Here is a 20,519-nt window from a genome sequence, read left to right as displayed (position 1 = left end):
ATGACACCCTAGATGCACTGTCAGGAGCAGAGTGGTTTAGCACACTAGATTTGAAGTCTGGATTTTGGCAAGTTGGACTAGCTGAAGAAGATAGAGAGAAAACAGCTTTCTCTATTGGCAGTGATCTTTGGCAGTATACTGTTATGGCTTTTGGACTGTGTAATAGTCCGAGCACATTTGAGAGGCTTATGGAAAGAGTATTACTGGGTTTGACTTGGAAATTGTGTCTTGTATACCTTGATGACATAATGTTATTTTCCAAGACTTATGAGGAGCACCTGGATAATCTTAGTGAAGTTTTACAGAGATTGGAGATTGCAAATTTGAAATTGAGTCCCAGAAAATGTTGTCTCTTACAAGAACAGAACTCGTTTTTGGGACATATTGTTAATAAACATGGTGTAGCTACTGATCCAGGAAAGATTAAGTCGGTGGAAACCTGGCCTACTCCCAGAAACGTGAAGGAGGTGAGAAGCTTTTTAGGTTTATGCTCATACTACAGGAAATTTGTATACCAGTTTGCCAGTAAAGCAAAACCTCTATATCGCTTGACAGAGAAAAACCACAAATTTTGCTGGACGAATGAGTGCCAGAAGGCGTTCGAGACTTTAAAGGACCGAATGACAACGTCTCCAGTTCTGGCATATCCACAACAAGAGGGTTTATTTATAATTGATACTGATGCTAGTGCTACAGGCATTGGCGGTGTTCTCGCACAAGTACAAGATGGAGTCAAGAAGGTGATTGGTTACTTCAGTAAGTGTTTCTCAAAAGCCGAGAGACAATACTGTGTTACTAGGAGAGAGCTTTTGGCTGCGGTTAATACTATTAAACATTTTCACCATTACCTTTATGGGAGCTGTTTTCTTGTCAGAAGTGATCATGGAGCATTGAGGTGGTTACTGAACTTTAAGAAACCAGAAGGGCAAATTGCACAATGGCTGGAGACCTTAGCTGCTTATGATTTTATAATTGAACATAGAGCGGGGAGAATTCACTCGAATGCAGATGCATTGTCTCGAAGACCTTGCGAGGAAATGGATTGTACTTATTGTGACAGAGCTGAAAAGAAAGGCGAGGAAAAGGACCAAGGAGGGGGCAACCATTACATGAAGGTTATGGCAATGGTTCCTCAAGAAGATAAAACATGTAATTTAACTCAAAGCAATATTGACAATGACTTCTCGAATAAACATATTTCGGATAGAAATATGGGACTATTACAATCCCTAATGTAGATTGTACTTCAGGAGTTATGTGGTGGAGTTTCAGGAAAAGTTTCCGGTGTAAAATTTGGTGTTGTAGCTGAGCAGGCTAACACTAAGAGAAATGCTGAAGGAGTTGAAATTAATGTTGGAGATTTTGTTGAGAGTAATGCTGAAATGCAAATGTCATACCCGAATTCTTTAGAGCCAAATCAGGAGCAGTCCTTGGTAGATACCTCAAACGGGTCAATCGAGAGTGTGGAACTTCACAATGGTGCCCCAAAGGTAAAGATGAAACCACACCAATCAGATCCTCCGGTGAAACTTGCAGGCGATGAAGATCATAAGGGAGCTCCGAAGGTGAAGATGAAGCCGTTCCAACCAGTCTTGTCTGAGAAAAAACAAACTAAAAATAAAGAGCATGGAATAGTGAATCATATAAAAATGACAGACGTAATCATAGGAGATGTTGACAGTGAGCAATTAAAAACACTACAGAGGCAAGACGAAATACTAGACATAGTTATACATTGGAAGCTGTCTGGAACTAAACCTCGGTGGGCAGATGTATCGAAATATGGAGAAGTTGTTAAGTATTACTGGTACCGCTGGGGTCTTATTGAATTACATAATGACATTTTGTTTAGAAGGAGAGAAAGTAATGATGGCAAAGACAGTAAACTTCTTAAAATTATACCAGCATCTTTAAGGACACTTGTTTTGGAGCAGTTACATGATTGTCCAACAGGAGGACATCTCGGGATTAAGAAAACACTTGCAAAGGTCAAGGAAAGATACTTTTGGCCACATTTGTCCAAATTTGTGGAAAATTGGTGTTCTACTTGCGATATTTGTGCCTCCAGGAAAATGCCTAAGAAAAGACCACGAGCACCTATGAAGCAGTACAATGTTGTTGTACCTATTGAACGTATTGCTATTGATAACGTGGGGGCCGTCACCTAGATCAAAGAAAGGGAACCTGTACTTAATGGTTGTTGGTGATTATTTTTCAAAATGGATCGAAGCCTATCCAGTTAGAAATCAAGAAGCAGAAACTGTAGCAAGCAAACTCGTGGAGAGATTTATATCTGTATTTGGTGTACCATTACAGATTCATACCGATAAAGGGTCTAATTTCGAGTCCAAACTTTTCAAGGAGACATGTAAACTTTTAGGGATCGAGAAAACACGTACTACAGCAATGAGACCACAATCTGATGGAATGGTCGAAAGAGCTAACAGGACCATTGCAAGTATGATCTCAGCTTTTGTTTCTGATCACCAGAGGGATTGGGACGATTACATACCACTCCTAATGATGGCGTACCGATCATCTGTCCATGCAACAACAGGAGTAACACCATCCAAGATGATATTTGGCAGGGAAATCAAACTCCCCACTGACATCTTACTAGGGAAACCTGAAACAGAAAAAACACAGATATTTCCAGTATTGATTATGTGAACAACTTATAGAAATCTCTACTTGACATTCATGAGTTGGCACGACGGAAGCTGACCATGGCCAGTGATGTAATGAAGAAGAATTACGATCACAGAATAGTGGAAAATCAATACAAAATAGGGGAATTAGTTTGGTACTTTAAACCAAGGCAGCCAGGGAGCAAACCAAAGTTCCAACGTAGCTGGACTGGTCCATTCCCTGTCTTAGCCCTAGTAGGAGATATTTTTTATAGAATTAAGCCGGGGCCTAGGGCAAAACCTGTTTTGGTTCATCACGACCGGTTAAAGAAATACAGAAGACGTTAATGTAATTATTGGGGTTTAATCTTGGATATTGTTCCTGCATGAAGCAGTAACCTAGTTTATAATACATTTAAAGTTAATTATCTGCAGACACCTTATAAAATTTAATTTGGGAATCCAAGGCTGTAGGATAATTAGACTTATACTTACCTTGTTTTCTTCTGAACAGTTGGAGTACCTGTGTGTGTTGTGTGGAGATCTCAAGTTAGCAACCAAGTTTGGGATGCAGCGTCATCTTGAAGAGAAACACTCAGGTTTCAGATGGGAGTGTGTCACATGCCATAAGCAGTTTCCCAGGCAGTCCAATGGTGCGCACAAAGGAGCTGATGCGAAGCCCTGCAGTGGTAACATATTTTTATGTGTGAATCATGATGGGAACCTGAGAGGTAGCGCAGCCAGGAAGCAGCTGGATATGTGGCGGAGGAGCAGCCTTCCAGGCTTTTGGAAGTTTTGCCCTACGGAAGGTGCCCGGAAAAGAAGATTGAGCCGCTGCGATGTCCCTGCTCACCAGAGGGCTAGGACACCAGAGTCAGCTGACCTGCCACCTTCTCCTAAGGTGTTTATCAAAGAGGTAAGCAGGTCTAGGAGTAGGAGTAACTCGACTGCGGGATCTCCAGTCCCTTCACCACGTATTATCCGTAGGGATTGCTCTTCCTCATCCTCATCACTCAGGTTTCAGATGGGAGTGTGTCACATGCCATAAGCAGTTTCCCAGGCAGTCCAATGGTGCGCACAAAGGAGCTGATGCGAAGCCCTGCAGTGGTAACATATTTTTATGTGTGAATCATGATGGGAACCTGAGAGGTAGCGCAGCCAGGAAGCAGCTGGATATGTGGCGGAGGAGCAGCCTTCCAGGCTTTTGGAAGTTTTGCCCTACGGAAGGTGCCCGGAAAAGAAGATTGAGCCGCTGCGATGTCCCTGCTCACCAGAGGGCTAGGACACCAGAGTCAGCTGACCTGCCACCTTCTCCTAAGGTGTTTATCAAAGAGGTAAGCAGGTCTAGGAGTAGGAGTAACTCGACTGCGGGATCTCCAGTCCCTTCACCACGTATTATCCGTAGGGATTGCTCTTCCTCATCCTCATCATCATCTTCATCATCATCCCGTTCTTCTTCATTTTCCTCATCCTCGGAGAGTGCCTCATCGCCAGTTAGGACAGTCATTTCGAAGACAGTCAGTGTAACCGAGGACACACCAGCGACGGAGGGAGCTAGTCAGGTCGCTGTCGTTGGCTCTTCCCAAGGTGTGGATCCCTTACTCGAGGCAGTACAGAGAGCCCAAGAGAACCAAGTTATCCTGAACATTGGGGGAACAGATTTTAAGACTAGCAGAGGAACACTTTGTCAGGATCCCAAATGCCTTTTTGCTAGGATGCTTCAACGAAACTCACCTGTCATCCCGGATAAGTCTAATCGTATATTCATTGACAGAGATAGCCACCATTTTCGTTTTATTTTAAATTTTCTGAGGAATGGCTGTGTTCAAAATAAGACCTCGCCAAAAGATCCCAGGTATCTTCAGGAAATGTTACTAGAGGCAAGATTCTACCAAATTGAGTCCCTTATCAAAACCATTTGTGGAAGATTGGAGGACATTAAGAATTTGGATTTTTGAAAATGAAAAGGATTGGGGGGTGGATTTCAAATAAGTGTTCCAGTGAGTCGTGTTCCTGTGTTGCTGTGTTCTGTGTTGCCCTGTGTTGCTGTGTTCCTGTGTGCTCCTGTGTTCCTGTATGTGTTGCTGTGTTGCTGTCTTGCTGTGTTCCCGTGTTGCTGTGTTCCCGTGTTGCTGTGTTGCTGTGTTCCTGTATTCCTGTGTTGCTGTGATGCTGTGTTCCAGTATCAAAGCTGTGTTCCTGTGTACCCGTGATGTTGTGTTCCTGTGAAGCTGTCTAGTTATTCTTAATCAGATTATTACCTCCATGGATATATTATATTCGCGTTTCACCTGTGAAAAAGAAGTGACATTAATAATAGAAATTCAAGATGGAATTTCAACGCAAAACAGTGTCTGATACAGGATTCATGTTGGAATAAGAAAATAAGAATTTATAACTGAGAGTATATTTCTTACTATTGTATAATCTTTTTGTTAACTATAAATTGCCTTTTGTGAAATGTGACAATATTGTCAGTATCAATTATATGTCAATTTTCTGAACAAATAACTGATGGATGGCACATCCTAGGATATTTTTCAATTTTTCACTTTTCTGTTGTCGACATATATAATAACTGAATGTTGGTCCTTCTAGGAAAAGTACTTGTATAAATTAAAGTGTTTTTGAATTGATAGTAATCTATACTTTGTGAATATACACATGGATTAGAAACACATTCACTTGTAATGAAATGGTAACTTTCTACTTGCCTGATACTCACTGCATTAAAGAATGCAGATATTTTTTTCTTTTGTAGCAATTAGGCGTCTTCAGTTCTGCAACAGCATCTGTAATGTAAATATGAACAATTTGAGTAACTTGAGTTGAAAAATTGACAATACCCATCTATATTGCAGTCTATTTGTATCATATGTATCATTCTATGTGGTTATTGTTGAGTGTTCTATTAATTTTAAACCCAAATGTCTTTTTTTATCAACAAGGTTGTACACTTTATGTAATGCTTAATAGCATAAAGAAGTTGATTTGGAGTCAAAATCTCTTGTTAAGTATTGAAGTTTGAATTTCAAAAGTTAAAAGTTTTTCATAGGCATATCTTAACGATATAATTAAATTTGTTAAATAACATTGACTAATTAATTTTCAATTTCAATTTTGAATTTATAAGTTTTGAAGAATTTCAAAGTTGAGTACTCACTCTTAAAAAAAATATGGTCCAATTCTTAAGTTTTTGACATTTTTGTGTAATAACTGTTATAAATTATATATATTAAGAATTATGTGAATTATATCTTACCAACCTCTTAAAACTCTTGCAGCTTGTTGGATCCATTGTTGTTTGGGGTCTAAACTTTTTCGTAGGAGGGGGCAATGTTATGCCGGTTGGATCACACTATATGTACAAGAAATTTATGTATAATTTTGTTTAACAAGCATGTAATGGTTACATGTCGTTTAGATAACGTTGTCAACTGTGTAACAATGTTACGGTGATTATGTTTGATATGTTCTGATTTTGTTCGAGAATCTAGTTTGCAAATAGTAATTATGGAGAGAACATATCATTATAAATGTATACTATCGAAATATGAGTGCATATTGATGGTGTGAACTATGTAAATTGATAATACTTGATACATTATGACATCGTATGTTTGTATTGAATTTTGTGAGCAGACGATAGGTTTACCGTTGTATGTTGTCGAAAATATTACAATATAAACTCATTAACAACGATGAAAAATGTTAAACATCGTAAGATGATAGTAAGAGCGCAGCTCTCTAAGCGGCCGAAGGCCGCGTAGAGCGAAGCTCTACTAACCATAACACGTGTGTGAGCATATAGATTCCAATACACTCCAGTACCCCTTGGACTTTGAAATCGTGTCCCGCGGGAAAAGTCTCGCGCCTCCATGTAGGCAGCCATGTTTTAATTCTCGTTATCAGCACGGCGAGATTTGAAATTTTCTGTACTAGACGAAACGTGTCATCGGGATACGCTTTAAAATTACTTTAACTTACATATATACAAGAACAACGCAACAAATGTATTGACCAAATATAATAATAGGGTACTCTGTATGTTCTCAAGCGCACGGCACCGTCAGCAGTGACGTCACAAAACCTGACGCCAAAGATGACGGCACTGTTTCCCGCGTATTTTTGATAACATGTGTGGCATATTTCCAAGTTTTCTCCGCATCTGATGAAAAGTAAATTGGACTATTGCATTTGGATTATATCGAATTCTTTCCAACTATTGATATCCTGTGCATGTCAGTGAAATATATTTTATTGTTAATCTCGTAGAAAAATGTAAACAATATAAAGTTATGATGTTATATAATCCTGTATTTAAATGACATGGAGCTGCGCTCTTCTGAGGCTTTGCCTTAAATTCATATTATACCTGATATGTCTATTCCATTTAATCTCGAAGTAAGGTGTTTTCAAAGTCATAAGAGACATTAGTTTGTCACCGTAGTCACGGTACGTCTTGACAGGCGGCCATCAGTGTTTATCTTTTTGGAACTTCTCTAGAGTTATTTACTAGGACGTCTCGGGTGTTATCCATATGATTATAGGAGCGCGGGATATCTCTCGTGCTAGAATTTTCTAGCCTTTTGATTGGTTCAAACTAGACATAAGTTGAGAGCCGGGAGATTCAAGGTTTCAGTGTCGTTTTGACCTCACATGCGGAAAGTTGAGCGGAGCAGAGCAAAGCAGTAGTTTTAAGTAGAGCAGAGAACCAGAATGTCAAAAGAAGGAGAGCAGGTGTGTCCCAGATACATGTACTAAGTACTTTATTTCAGTTAGGGTTTAGGATAGTTTAGGAGTCAGTAAATATGTTATAGGTGAAATAGGAAATGTAGGAGAAATTAGGAGAACTAGGAGTATTGGGAGAACTAGGAGTAGTAGGAGAACTAGGAGTAAAAGGAGAAATTAGGAGAAAATGTCAACAAACATAATTTTTTAAGAAGTAATGACTAGGGTAAATATTTAACTACATATGTAGCAAGAAATTTAATATAACTTAACAATGTAAAAATAACAACAAAAACTGTGTCACATCTTTTCTTCATTTATTGTCAAAGGGAGACAACTCTTTGTGTCACCTTACGCTTGTTAACTTGTGAGAAGTCTGATTTGTCTATGTCTTTGATGTCCTAAATAAATATCCACATTGTCTGTATTTAATTTGTTCAGTCATTCTTGAATTGTTGCCACAAGCCATCACCAGACGAACCTGAGAAAGGGTTCATAAACCTTTTATACAATGCACCGTCAGGAAAGATGCTCGGTCTGACTACTAGATTTTTATAAGTCGAGGGTACCTGACGGTCGGCATTGCATTAGCTTTCCTTATAAAAATCGTGTAAATATCTTTATATTGAAATCACTATTATCACAAAAAATGTATCCGCATTTATTTTAAAAGCAGCAATATTTCGTATTAGTAGTATTTGATATAGTTATTTGTAAGGTATATTTCTCTTACTGAAGGTATTGGTATAGTCTTAATATGTTAAAGTAAGTTGCATGGATGGAATATTGTTTCTTTTAAAATCCTCAAATCTCATATGTAGTTCCCCTAGGACCCTAGTTGTGCATATTGCATTTTGATACCAATCGGTCAACAAAATGGCCGCCAGGCAGCCATCTTTGATTTTAATAGTTAAAGTTTGTTACCGCTATTTCTCAGAAAGTACTGAAGAGATGTCTCTCTTTCACATGTAGGTTCCCAAAGGGGTCTAGTCGTGCATAATGCATTTTAGGACTAATCTGTCAACAAAATGGCCGACAGGCCGTCATTTTTTTAATTTCGATATTTAAAGCTTGTTACTACTATTTCTCAGAAAGTGCTGAAGGGATCTGTATCAAATTTCACATGTAAGTTCCCCTAGGTCCCTGGTTATGCATATTGCATTTTGGGACCGTTTTGTGAACAAGAGGGCCGACATGACGCCATCTTGGATTTTGACATTTGAAGTTTGTTACCGCTATTCTCAGAAAGTACTGAAGGGATCTATCTCAAATTGCATGTGCAGGTTACCCTAGGGGTCTAGTTGTGCATATTGCATTTTAGGACCGATTAATGAACAAGATGGCCAACAGGACGCAATTTTGGATTTGACAATTGAAGTTTGTTACCGCTGTTGCTCAGAAAGTACGGAAGGGATCTCAAATTTCATGTGCAGTTTCCCCTAGGTCCCTGGTTATGCATATTGCATTTTGGGACCGATTGGTGAAGAAGATGGCCGACAGGACGCCATCTTAGATTTTGACAATTGAAGTTTGTTACTGCTATTTCTCAGAAAGTACTGAAGGGATCTGTCTCAAATTGCATGTGAAGGTTCCCTAGGGGTCTAGTTATGCATATCGCATTTGGGATCGATCGGTGAACAAGATGGCCGACAGATAGCCATCTTTGATTTTGATAATTGAAGTTTGTTACTGTTATATATCTCAGAAATTACTCAAATGATCTTTCTCAAATTTCAAATGTAGTAACATGTAGTAAAAGTTTCAAAAGCAGATAAGAGATCCCTCTTTCGTTTGTCAGACAACGATTATTCTTTGGTGGGCACTAAGATCCCTCTGGGATCTCTTGTTTTAAATTATTTTATTAACCATGTGCAAACTATCTGACCACGATTTGTTTATAGACGATTATTTATTCTTAATTTCTTTATTTCCCTTGCATTAATATTTTACGTATATCAATATATTTTACATTACAGTTATAGGCTTAATTTTGACCCATGAATCTATAGATCATAGTAAAAATATATGATACGATTATGATTATTATACGCTATTCTTTTTACGTCTCCTTAAGTTATTTGGAAAATTAAAAGATCTTTTTCATTTTCTTCGTACATTTATTGGTAAAAATTTCCAATTATCGAAATTTCTTTCGGTTAATCTTTCTATCCAATTTAATTTTGACACGTCGATATGGGATTCCATATCTCTTACCCTGAGTCATCCTTGCTCACAGTTTCCAATCATGATGTTCATATTTAGTCCCCCCCTTTTTATGACATATAAAATTATACATCATTCATGGTAGTTCCCTAATCTGATCCTTTGTTTGTGAATTTGCAAGGTTGGTTAATTTTGGTATGACTAGCAATTTTACTATCAAAACTGTCCAAAAAGGTTACAAAAAGGTCCCTAATGATTTTATTTATCTCGTGTCCATTCAATACCTTAATATAATTAAAGTTTGTTTTTATTGGATCACAGTCATAAACCTTCTGATTTTCCTTCATTCAGCTTTAAACCAGAAACATCCCAACTATTTTTTAAAGCTTTAGGTATATAAAGATATATTTAAAAATAGTGTGTCATTAGCTAATTGTTCAATTAGCATCTGTTTTCTGCTTATTTTGAAACCCGATTTTTCAATTAAAGGTTTTTGTAAATATTTGTCTGCTTCCTGCGAAAGAGTACAGCCTACCCAGTCACATTATACATACAACTATTTTGCTATAGATATAGTGTAATTTCTTGGATAATAAGGAACAATAAGTTGTGACTGTGTACTCTCCCATTTTGTCCCCTTGTAATAGGGATGCTTTCCAAAAATTCTGATTTTATCTTTTCTCTTCTTCTTAACTTCACCTTTGATATCATCTCACTTTTGGCCGTTGGTTGAGCGCTCGCCCCTGTAAGTAAGGCTCTGTGATCTGCCTCCTGGCCGAAACACACCACAGTGGAAGTTTATGTTCTTGCTTAGTGCTCAGCGTTTTGGGAGTTGGGCTACTGGTTCGGCCGTTGCCAGTATGATATGATCGCGCGTGTTGCTTAGTGTCTTCGGCGGAATGCTTCAGTAATATAGCACTATAAAAAGAGCAAGAGTTCCATTGTACAAAAAGACACGACACGAATATGCCACAGTTCCCAACATTATACCCATCGCACTTTACACACGCAAGATATCCCATACACGGAAGACCGTTCTTAAATGACTCTGGCGGTTAAAAGGACGGTAGGAGCGGGGATGGGGGTTTTGGGCAATTTCCTAGTCCTTATTTATATCCTAATACTAATACTTGCCATGTAAGTCTGGCCCTTAATGACCTTAGATGTCGATGGGCCGTAGCACGCAAACAAACAAACAAACAAAGTAAACCAAATATGAGTATGATGTCCATGCTATGGTTATTATCACAGTGTAGTGTAATATTTCGTGTTATATTATTACAGTACTGAATGTGTAGTTATACAAAATATTTGAATTTATCGTTTCCAAAGAAATGTGGATTGGAAGGCTACTATTCAAACCTTTTCCAAAAAATACGATTCCGGAGTGACTGCTACAGGACTGCCGTAAGTAAATCAGTTTAATTAATTGATCACCGTTGGCGTATTAAGTGTTGCAAAGCATAGCTTTAATGATGATTTACTCATACAAATTTAATCAAATTGAAACCTATAATCAGAATTAAATAAGATATTTTCTATAACCCAAACATGGCTTTGTACGACTCATTTTTAGTCTAAACGATCGATATTTATTCATTAAAGAAAGAAAAGCTTTTAAGCTGTTACCTTCTTGTCAAAGCATTGAGAATTATTGGATCGCTTTAACGTGTACATCTGCCATCATGATGTATCAATATTTTTTATCACGTGTCTACATAATGAATAACAATTCTCTCAAATTCAAAGGAGTGTGAAGCTGCTGCAGAACAAGTTGTCAAAATTTCACCGGTAGGCCGGCGTCGTAGAGAAGCTGGCACGGCCAACATAGTGCTCAAGTCTGAATGTTGTGATCACTCGCTCTGTAACAACTACAATCCTTTCAATAAGAGTAAGTTAACAAGCTTAATTCTATTTTTTCATTGAACCAAATCAGTGTTTTTCTTTTTTATTCATTTTTTTTTTCAATTTTAGTTAATTAGTATTTGTGCATTAATGATCCAAGCTATCTATTTGATATTTTTTGACACTTTGTTATGTTGCATTTATTTGTGTGAGAGGGATTTTTTTTTTTTTTTAATTTTTTGTTTTGTTTTTTTGTTTGTTTTAGAATAAAGAAAAAAATATTTATCTCATATCATTGCCCATATATATTATTATTGTCCGGATGGATGAACCGATGCCAAATTTTAACAACATTGATATATCGGCATTGTTGTTAAGATATCATATAAGACGTTCTATATCGATTTGTTACAGCGGGTCACGATAGTGTTGGTAAAATCAACTCAACTAACGTTGATTGTGGTAAGTATGCTTCACATAATCACAGATTTGAGACAATAGAAATTAGCATAAGTTTCTGTGTAGTTTGTTGTTGTTATATATTATGATAGTGTACACCGGTGTATGATGACAGTGTGCCCTCGGTTTCGCGTTACATCTACATCTGCAACATACATATCGATTGAAAATCTAATCGTTTTAATTCAATATATTCCGCTGAAAATTCATATTTCTTGAGGTACTATATTCTCTCAGATATCAGCGATCGACGCGATGCAACACAAACAGCGACTTCATCTTTGCAGTATGTTTTTAAGTGCGAATCTAATGATTTGCTTGATTAAATTAACGTCCTATTTACGGCAAGGGTAATTCAAAGACCATGTGTGCAATGTGTGGTGCGTGTTGTGGGAGGCTGCGGTTAATTCGTGTTGTGTCTTCTTATAATAGAGGAAATCTTGCTCATTTTATAGTTCCCATTCTTATTCCACTGAAGAATGCCGGCGAAGACATCGACTAAACAGAAGCAAGGTTTACCACTTGTATGTAATTTAAAGTGCATCAGCCAGGAGACACGTAATGAATAAGAAAGTATGACAGGAAAATCAAGTACAATTCAAACTCCCTACCCGCAGGACTCAATGTAGTAAGATTTTGCTTAACAGAACAAGTTCACCGGCTGTATGATTTGTTATTACCAGGCATGGAGTTGAAATGTATAATAAACATTATGAAAATGATTTCAGACGTTTCTAAAATACATTTTTCTATTTTTTACAACAGCACCCATACTAAATATAACCAAATCAACTACAACTACTACTACATCTACGACCACGCCCACAACTACTACTACCACGCCCACAACTACTACGACCACGCCCCCAACTGTACCCACAACTCCGAAACCAACAACTCCAAGTAAACATATATTTAAAGTACTTTCAATTAAAGGAAGGTTTCGTCCAGTGAAATATAAAGACTACGAAATTGAAATTTATCCTGTACATAGATATAATCTTCAGACCAGTTTTAATGCATACAGCGAACAAGTCAAGCTTTACATAGAACATGACGTATTTTTTCCAACAAACGGAATCGTGCAACAAAAAAGTCAGATAGCAGTGACAGTCTTGCCACGGCATATTCAGTAAAAAAATAACACCAACAAATCGAAGTGCGATGGACTGTTTATACATATCATATCATCTAAAACACTTCAAGTTACTTACATACGCTCGCTAGCTTAGTACATCAAATGTATATCAAGTAAGTCTGTCGCTGTATGTACGCTGGCATACGTGTTGAAATTTAACTCACCACGTGCAACAGAATCCGGGCAAGTTCCGCTTGAAACGTGGTTTCTGTTTCTTCTAGTGCTACATACCATCTCTGAATTTCATTCCCTAGAGATATCATAGGGTGCTACAGATTCCATTTTAATTTCCTTGTCTTTGTTGCTGATTCAGATACATTTTTTTTCTCACACGGTGTCGTTCAGCCATTTTGTTTACTTTTAGTGCGTAACAATGCGCATGTGCGAAACTACGACAACACAATCTATCACAGCTTCATTTGCATACTATTCTGTCTGGCTGACGATCGTAATAAATCAAGGATTTCCTTCAATTTTGTATTCAAGACACATTTATTCAATCTCATACACAAAAAGAAATTAAATTGGGGCATTTTTAATACGTTTCTTTTTATCTTTTCTTCCGTTTATCGGAGTTTGCAAAAAAATATATTTATTTGGTTGGGCAAACCTACCTTTAACAAATCCATGCTTCCTGAAAGCATACAATGTTTTTTGCAACCACCGAACATGCCATGTTTATTTTGTTCTCAACATCTTCTACAACGAAAACAGCAACAATGAGCGCGACTAGCAACAGCAACCACCACGACAACACCTACCAATATAAATACAGGTCCTTCGAAATCTACTATGACCATGCCTACAACTACTACAACCAAGCCCAATTACGACTACACATATTTATTGATTTAATTCTTATTTAAGGACAGTGGAAAGTGGTATCAGTATAGCTTCGTTTAAATGCCTAAAATCAAAGTAAATTATGTGCAGTAGATTTGTAGAGCACTCTGAACTTACCTTAAACTTCATGATTTTTTTGTTTTTATTAAATTCCTTAGAAGGAAAAAAAACAGCTATTATTTCATTTAGTTTTTTTAACCTTTTGGCATAGATAGGTTCTATCAAAATTAATGCATACAAATTAATCTTATTTTAAAGCTTATTGCAATATGCTTTATGTTACTATTAAAAGTGACTACCGTCTATTTAAATTCCAGTATTTGACCTTTCAATATATTTTAAATGATTTATAATTTTTATAATTTGTATGCGAATTGTACTTTCCAGTATCATGTTACGTCTGCGATGGTCCTCCATTTTTGTGCGAGAGGAGCATTACACCACAGAAGTGCAGTTCTGATCAGCAATTCTGTCTCAACAAGTTAGTCAACAACAATGACGGTACACGAACGGTGTTAAGATAGTGAGTAGATGATATTCAGATTGGTTTCCGTAACTTGCTTCCTTTGATTACACATTATATTCTTTGTTTTACGTTGTCAAATGAACAATTTATTGAAGAAATGCTCTGATAAGTTTAGACAAATACTTAAATAAATATTTTACATTTGGCACTTGTATATAAATCTTAAAGATGCTCCACCGCTGACAAATGGTATTTTTTTTCACTATCAAAAACAGAAGGAGACGATTTAGTATTTTTCTTCGGTTACAAAAGTTACTTACTTTACACTATTACCACCTTTGAAAAATTTGAGCTTCTAATTTTACTTCAAGTTAAAAATATGAAAAATAATTAATTGCATTCCGAAAAAATTCCGTGGCACTATATCCTATATTGAATGAAGTACTGATTACGCATGCACCAAATGCAAAACAAATTATCTTATATTCTTTTTTTCGTGTTAACGACATATATATACACGATTAAACACCAATTATTGTTCAAATGATGGATACCATTTATACTCTGTCGGCGGTGAAGCCTCTTTAAGAAAGAGCAGAATAGCCCATTAAATGTTCAAGTCAGAAGTACTAACTTACATTTCAAGAGTACTGGCGAGTTATCTGTTGTAATATGTGTTATATATAGCTTCTGTTTTGAAACAGCTGCGGTACAGAAAATGAGTGCAAGGCACAATGGTTTGATAGAACGTCTGACCGACACGAATGCACCAACTATGACACGTCACACATGTATACGCATGGCTTCGAATGCACCTACTGTTGTACATCGCCCCTTTGCAACCACGATCTTGTACCGCCAAAAGATACGTTATATGTCGATCACAATCAAGGATGATACTGCTATTTTATGTTAAGTTGAATCCAATTCCAATTTGAAAATAAACTGTATTATGGACATACAAAAATCTTTTGTTAAGTAATTGATTACGAACATACAATGACTAGTATCCTCGGTGTCTGTCTGTCAGCTCGGATGTTGTTTTCCATACACTCTCAGATTATGATGTAACACTGCATGGGATTGTATTTTAGGTTAAAAGGTCAACAAGTATCAGCTTCCCAAAAAGCTAAGAAGGGTACCGTACAGCATTATTTATTAGGAAGCAATTATAGAAAAGCTTGACAAATTGTTCTGTTCACAGTTAGCTGGCAAAGGACTAGGTATGGTAAGGGTCTTTTATGGCCCCCAAATCCGCCATTTTTCAAAGTCTGTTTTTTTAGATTTGAATCTTGCATTTCAAATATTGACTGCATACCTGACATATTTGATAGTGCTATAAGGTAATATAGCAGTTCTTGTTGCGATGGCAACCATTTTTTGATACGTAAATTATGCAAAATATGAAAATTTCATCAAAATTGACCTTTTTTATGCAGTTTTTCATCTAGTTAACATAGTGCGCATTCTAGAACAAACTTTATATTTCTCATTATGATGTATTCTTCGTGTCTGCTAATTTGCTTAATATATAAAGTTTGTTCTAGGTTGTGCTCTATTGCCTTTAAAAGAAAAACTGTTAAAAAATATGCATCAATTGACCAAATTTTCAAATTTACATAATTTATGCAAAGTTACCATGGTTATATAGCAAAAACATACTTTCTGTCAACAAAAATATCATTAAGTTTTATCAGGGGCGTATTCAATATTTAAAACGCAGCAACTTAATTTCTAAATACTTCATTTGAAATTTGGACCAAAAAGAGCCATTATCATATCTAGTCTTTTCTTATGACCATTCATTTTTGAAGAATGCTAATTTAAATGTTTACACATTCAATGTAAAAGATAATCAACTTGATGATATTCATGAAGGGCCACTAGGCTGCTTATCCGAAACAAAAATTAAAGGTTTCTTTAAAACAATCACAACAATTGATAACGATGGCCAAAAATAAGGTTATAACACCAAACAAATTAAAAAATCTATATATAAACAATGAGGATTTATGTTGTACCGTCTGGCGCAGTAATAGTCAACTTACGCCTGGTATTTAGGGCGACGTCGGGAAACATAAAACCACTTGCCCGATGAAAAGCAACGTTTTGAATATTTTAAAACAGTTGTTTAGAAGGTGTGGTGGACCTTTTCCTAATGATTACAAGTTTTCCGTCTAAAATACAATGTACGGATATACTGGGACAAATTGGTGAAATACATTTGTAAACTGCACTTTACTTTAGCGCATACAGTTCCACAAATATCCTCTGAGTAAAGACTAACATTTTGTTTAAGCATCTCCCATGTACGGACAGTTACTACAAGTAGGTCATGATCTAGATGTACATATCACAAAGTAGACTGGCCACCGGACCCTAAGTTTCTAATAAGACTTTCCCAGCAGAGATCTTTACTAGATTATCTCCCCCGAGTTTAAAACTTAGGAATAGAATTAGGCATGTAGTAGAGACAAAAATAATCAAGCCAAATTTTAGTAATTATTTTTCAATATTCTAGAGACAGGTAGCTAGTTTAATCACTGAGTAAAGCCTTGCATTTTGTTTCAGCATCTCCCATGTACGGACAGTTACTACAAGTAGGTCATGATCAGCTAGCTAACAGGCTATAAATAGATGCACACAACACCGTACATTTGAAACATCTCTAGACGTTCCCTGTTCGGTACTAGTCTGGTTTACCAGACGCTTGATAGTACGCAATCTCTGTCTGGCGTAGCATGTGAAGCCAACAAGAGTCTAGTTGAACGAGTCTATATTCAGTAATGTAATGTCCGACAACCAGAAAAAGCATTCGGACTTCTCTGGGTGTATCTAATGATAATTTTTTCAATACTTTTCCCACACTGGTACCCCTTACACACATGACATCTCCAATAACAAGTAACCAATCAACACAAGTAAATAGATTTGGCCAACCAATCAAAGTGAACAGAATATTTATAACTATGCGAAATCCTAACAACATGGCAGGCAAAGCGACCGATTATAATAGCTACCATCTTGAAAACCAGACTTTGAGACCAAACAAAGGATTTCTTTGGCTTTCTTACCACTTCACTTTTCTCATCGAGTTGTCAATTTTTGGTTTTGCAATTTGAGTATCAAAAATCATATAAAAGGAATGAAACCTGAAAGAGCATTCTTCATATTTTGATCAGCTGTCACGTCATAACGAATGAAAATAAGCTCTGTCAATTAAGGTCAATATATAGAGGATCTATCCTTTCCTTTCATATTAGATTTATGGTGCGAGTTCAGAATTTTTCATTTTTTGCGGCCCTATGAAACGAATATCATCAATCTAATACGAAGGGGGAACTAATGATAGATTATATTTATCATATAACTAATATTTGCCTTTGTTTCTTCCTGTTTAGAGTTTTTGGACGGATGATCAATCAGTTAAGATTCGGATCGTATCACTAGAAAACAAAAGTCTGTCAAGTACCAATGCACCGTAATGAATAGTGCGAAAAATAACCAATTTATATAAAGTATTAATTTAGTTTTATCATGTACTTCATTATCAAACCTTTACATGTAAATGATTTATAAAGGAATTTGTAGCAACAGTTTATGTTCTGACGCTTCCGTGACGTCACAGATTGACGCTGGGCGAGAAAACATTCCCAAACAATCATTCATGGCTGTCATCATTTTCACCGCTTTGAAATTTTATTGTTCGATTTAAGAGATTTGAAAGATGTTTTCATATTTTATCATGTTCAAATCGTGCAAAAAGGTGAGAAAACACGAAAGTCATATCATAATTTAATCAATAGAACAAATTAAAAAAAAAAAAATAAAAAAAATATGCAATATGTTACACACAATATAGCAATTATACACACAAGTCACATCCTACATATTCCTTACGTACCAATCAAGAACGGAATACATACAGACATTAATACACAGCACATCAAATACAGGGGTAACCGTCCGTAACTGACCATAGCCGTTAATGGGATGCTAGGACAATAAACCATAAAATATTTTGCTTTTGTTATTTGCGTAATCGGTACCTCATTCCATATAGGTCATTGTGTCATGTTTTTTTGGGCAGCAATTAATTATCTTAAATGCTTTTCTATTGAAGAAAAGTAAAAGCTCAAACTGAAGAAAAATACTAATTCATCTGCTCCTGTTATTAATTACCATTCGTTGGCGTGTAACATCTTTAAATTGGTTTAACCGTTGTGTATGGATTAATGGATAGTTTTTGTTATTTATATATTACAATGTGCAAATGTACTTCGCAAGTAAAGGTTCGAGGTGGCACAAACCGTCCACCATATAATATAGCTTTGGCCAACATGATCGGTATATCTGCCCTGCAGGTAAGGCGTTAGATTGCACCCGATGCGTCACATTTTTGCGTAAAAGGCGACTTAAGGTACCTAATTGAGTTTTTCCTATCTATGTCCCTCTAAACACCGCTTAATTTGGCCTTTAGATGAGCACTTGCCCCTATGAGAAAGACTTTGGTTTCTCGTCACTCACTGGTATACCATAATGCATGAAGGTGGTAATTTCTGCCCCTGCTTAGCGCGCTCAGCATAAAGAGAAGTGGAACGACTGGTTCGCATGCCGTCAGTATAATGTAACCAAGTAGGGTGTGCTGCACGGTTACATTTACAAACACATGGCACTGCATAGAGGCGACGCTGTACTTAAGTGACCATTGATATGCACGTTAAACCTAATAAATTATTAACTATTTAGGTTTAAACGTTGTTGTTCCCAACATTAAATGTGAAATTTCAACAGTAATGAAATATTGCGATACAATTTAGAAAGCATCCTCGTGAATTTAAGCAGCTGTATGGAACGTGTAATGAAAACACAGCTCTGGGTAATAATCCCCTGATGTGACATTAAAACAAAATAGAGCAATCACCAATGATAGTCCTGTTTATAGGTTAATGAGTGTTGCCTCTATATCCACTCCTGTTATGATACATTGGATAATATGGCCTGTACGTCCTATAGATATGGGAGTATGTGTTTACAGAAATCACTAAGGATACCACATGTACAGAGAGGATCCACAGCATGCTTCCTCTGTCACAGGACATGGTCTCTCTTATCATTGACCTAGTACGTTACAAGTCCACCATTTGCAGGGTCTATACTTCTGTAATACGTTATACAGTAGATACTCCACAACATTGAACAAGCATAAGTTTATTATCACTGTTACGGTAGACATTCTACAATATTGCACAAATGAATTTTATAATGCGGCATATGATGACAAAAACCGATGCTTGGTTTTGACAAGGTATAGTGATATATATAAACACCATGGTAAGCATTGTAAATGGCCTAAATGACTCGATCTCACGTTTTACACAATGCATGTTGTCTTGTCATTGTATACACATCTTACTTGTGATCGAAACGTCACACAAAACCATTCACTGGTTGTATTACAATATTATTACATAAATCATGTTTCCATATAGAAGAAAATATTGAGGTACATATATGATTTTTCAGAAATAAATAAATTCACAATGGCTCTATGGTCGATATCATGTGACATAAAAATTCCTCATAGGATGGGTGACTTTATATTATAGCCATTCCTTGCATTTTGGAACTAAAGATCTGTTTTCATTAAGATGATTTAAGCTCCAAGCTTTACAGTGACTGTTTTATTTCAAAAACAAAAGTTTTAGGATGACTTTTGATTTAATATTTGTAGTTCACCATGCTGCAAGGAGTTGACCGTGTATCTTCCGAAATTCTACCTCTGGTGACAAGGAACAAAATGCATAGATAAAACCATATATTAAAAAAGAACAGTCTTGGCCGCATCGTTATAGAGATGAAAAACAGAAGAAAGATTTAGTGTTTTATTGTTTTCTTTGAATCATTTTTGTTATCATGGAATCACCTCATTATATATCACAGGAGTGATGTTGAGTACTTCGTACGATTGGTGATATTTCAGTAACAACCGCTTTTGCTAGATATATTATATATAAATAACCTATTTACAAAGATACTCTAATGTATGTTTTCCGGTATTTTCAGTTTAAAGATTTATTTGCTGTAATTGTGTTACTCGCGAGTCAAGAGGAACTTTTAATATCTTATTCACCACCAAATGTTACATTTTAAGAATTACAATATTGACAATGCATAAAACCTAGTGCATACATTCTGTATTTTAATTGATGTTTATAAGGCATCATACATGTAATGTTTGTCCATG

The 20,519-nt window shown here is 36.4% G+C and overlaps 1 protein-coding gene across 1 annotated transcript in view; it reads left to right on the top strand.

The window, feature by feature from the left end:
- LOC138322448 (uncharacterized) overlaps positions 1 to 15,233 on the top strand; it is a 62,487-nt gene extending 47,254 nt beyond the window's left edge. Inside the window, exons 7-12 of the mRNA XM_069266476.1 lie at positions 10,854 to 10,928; positions 11,271 to 11,412; positions 11,781 to 11,828; positions 12,591 to 12,728; positions 14,194 to 14,329; positions 14,977 to 15,233. Of these exons, the coding sequence (XP_069122577.1) occupies positions 10,854 to 10,928; positions 11,271 to 11,412; positions 11,781 to 11,828; positions 12,591 to 12,728; positions 14,194 to 14,329; positions 14,977 to 15,169 (732 nt within the window). The 3' untranslated portion in view covers positions 15,170 to 15,233. The remainder of the gene's footprint in view (positions 1 to 10,853; positions 10,929 to 11,270; positions 11,413 to 11,780; positions 11,829 to 12,590; positions 12,729 to 14,193; positions 14,330 to 14,976) is intronic.
- Positions 15,234 to 20,519: the final 5,286 nt, after the last annotated feature.

Source organism: Argopecten irradians, chromosome 4, assembly GCF_041381155.1.
Source record: "Argopecten irradians isolate NY chromosome 4, Ai_NY, whole genome shotgun sequence".
Taxonomy (NCBI): Eukaryota; Metazoa; Mollusca; class Bivalvia; order Pectinida; family Pectinidae; genus Argopecten; species Argopecten irradians.
Note: the sequence above shows the minus strand (reverse complement) of the source record. Positions and strands in the feature narration are given on the sequence as shown.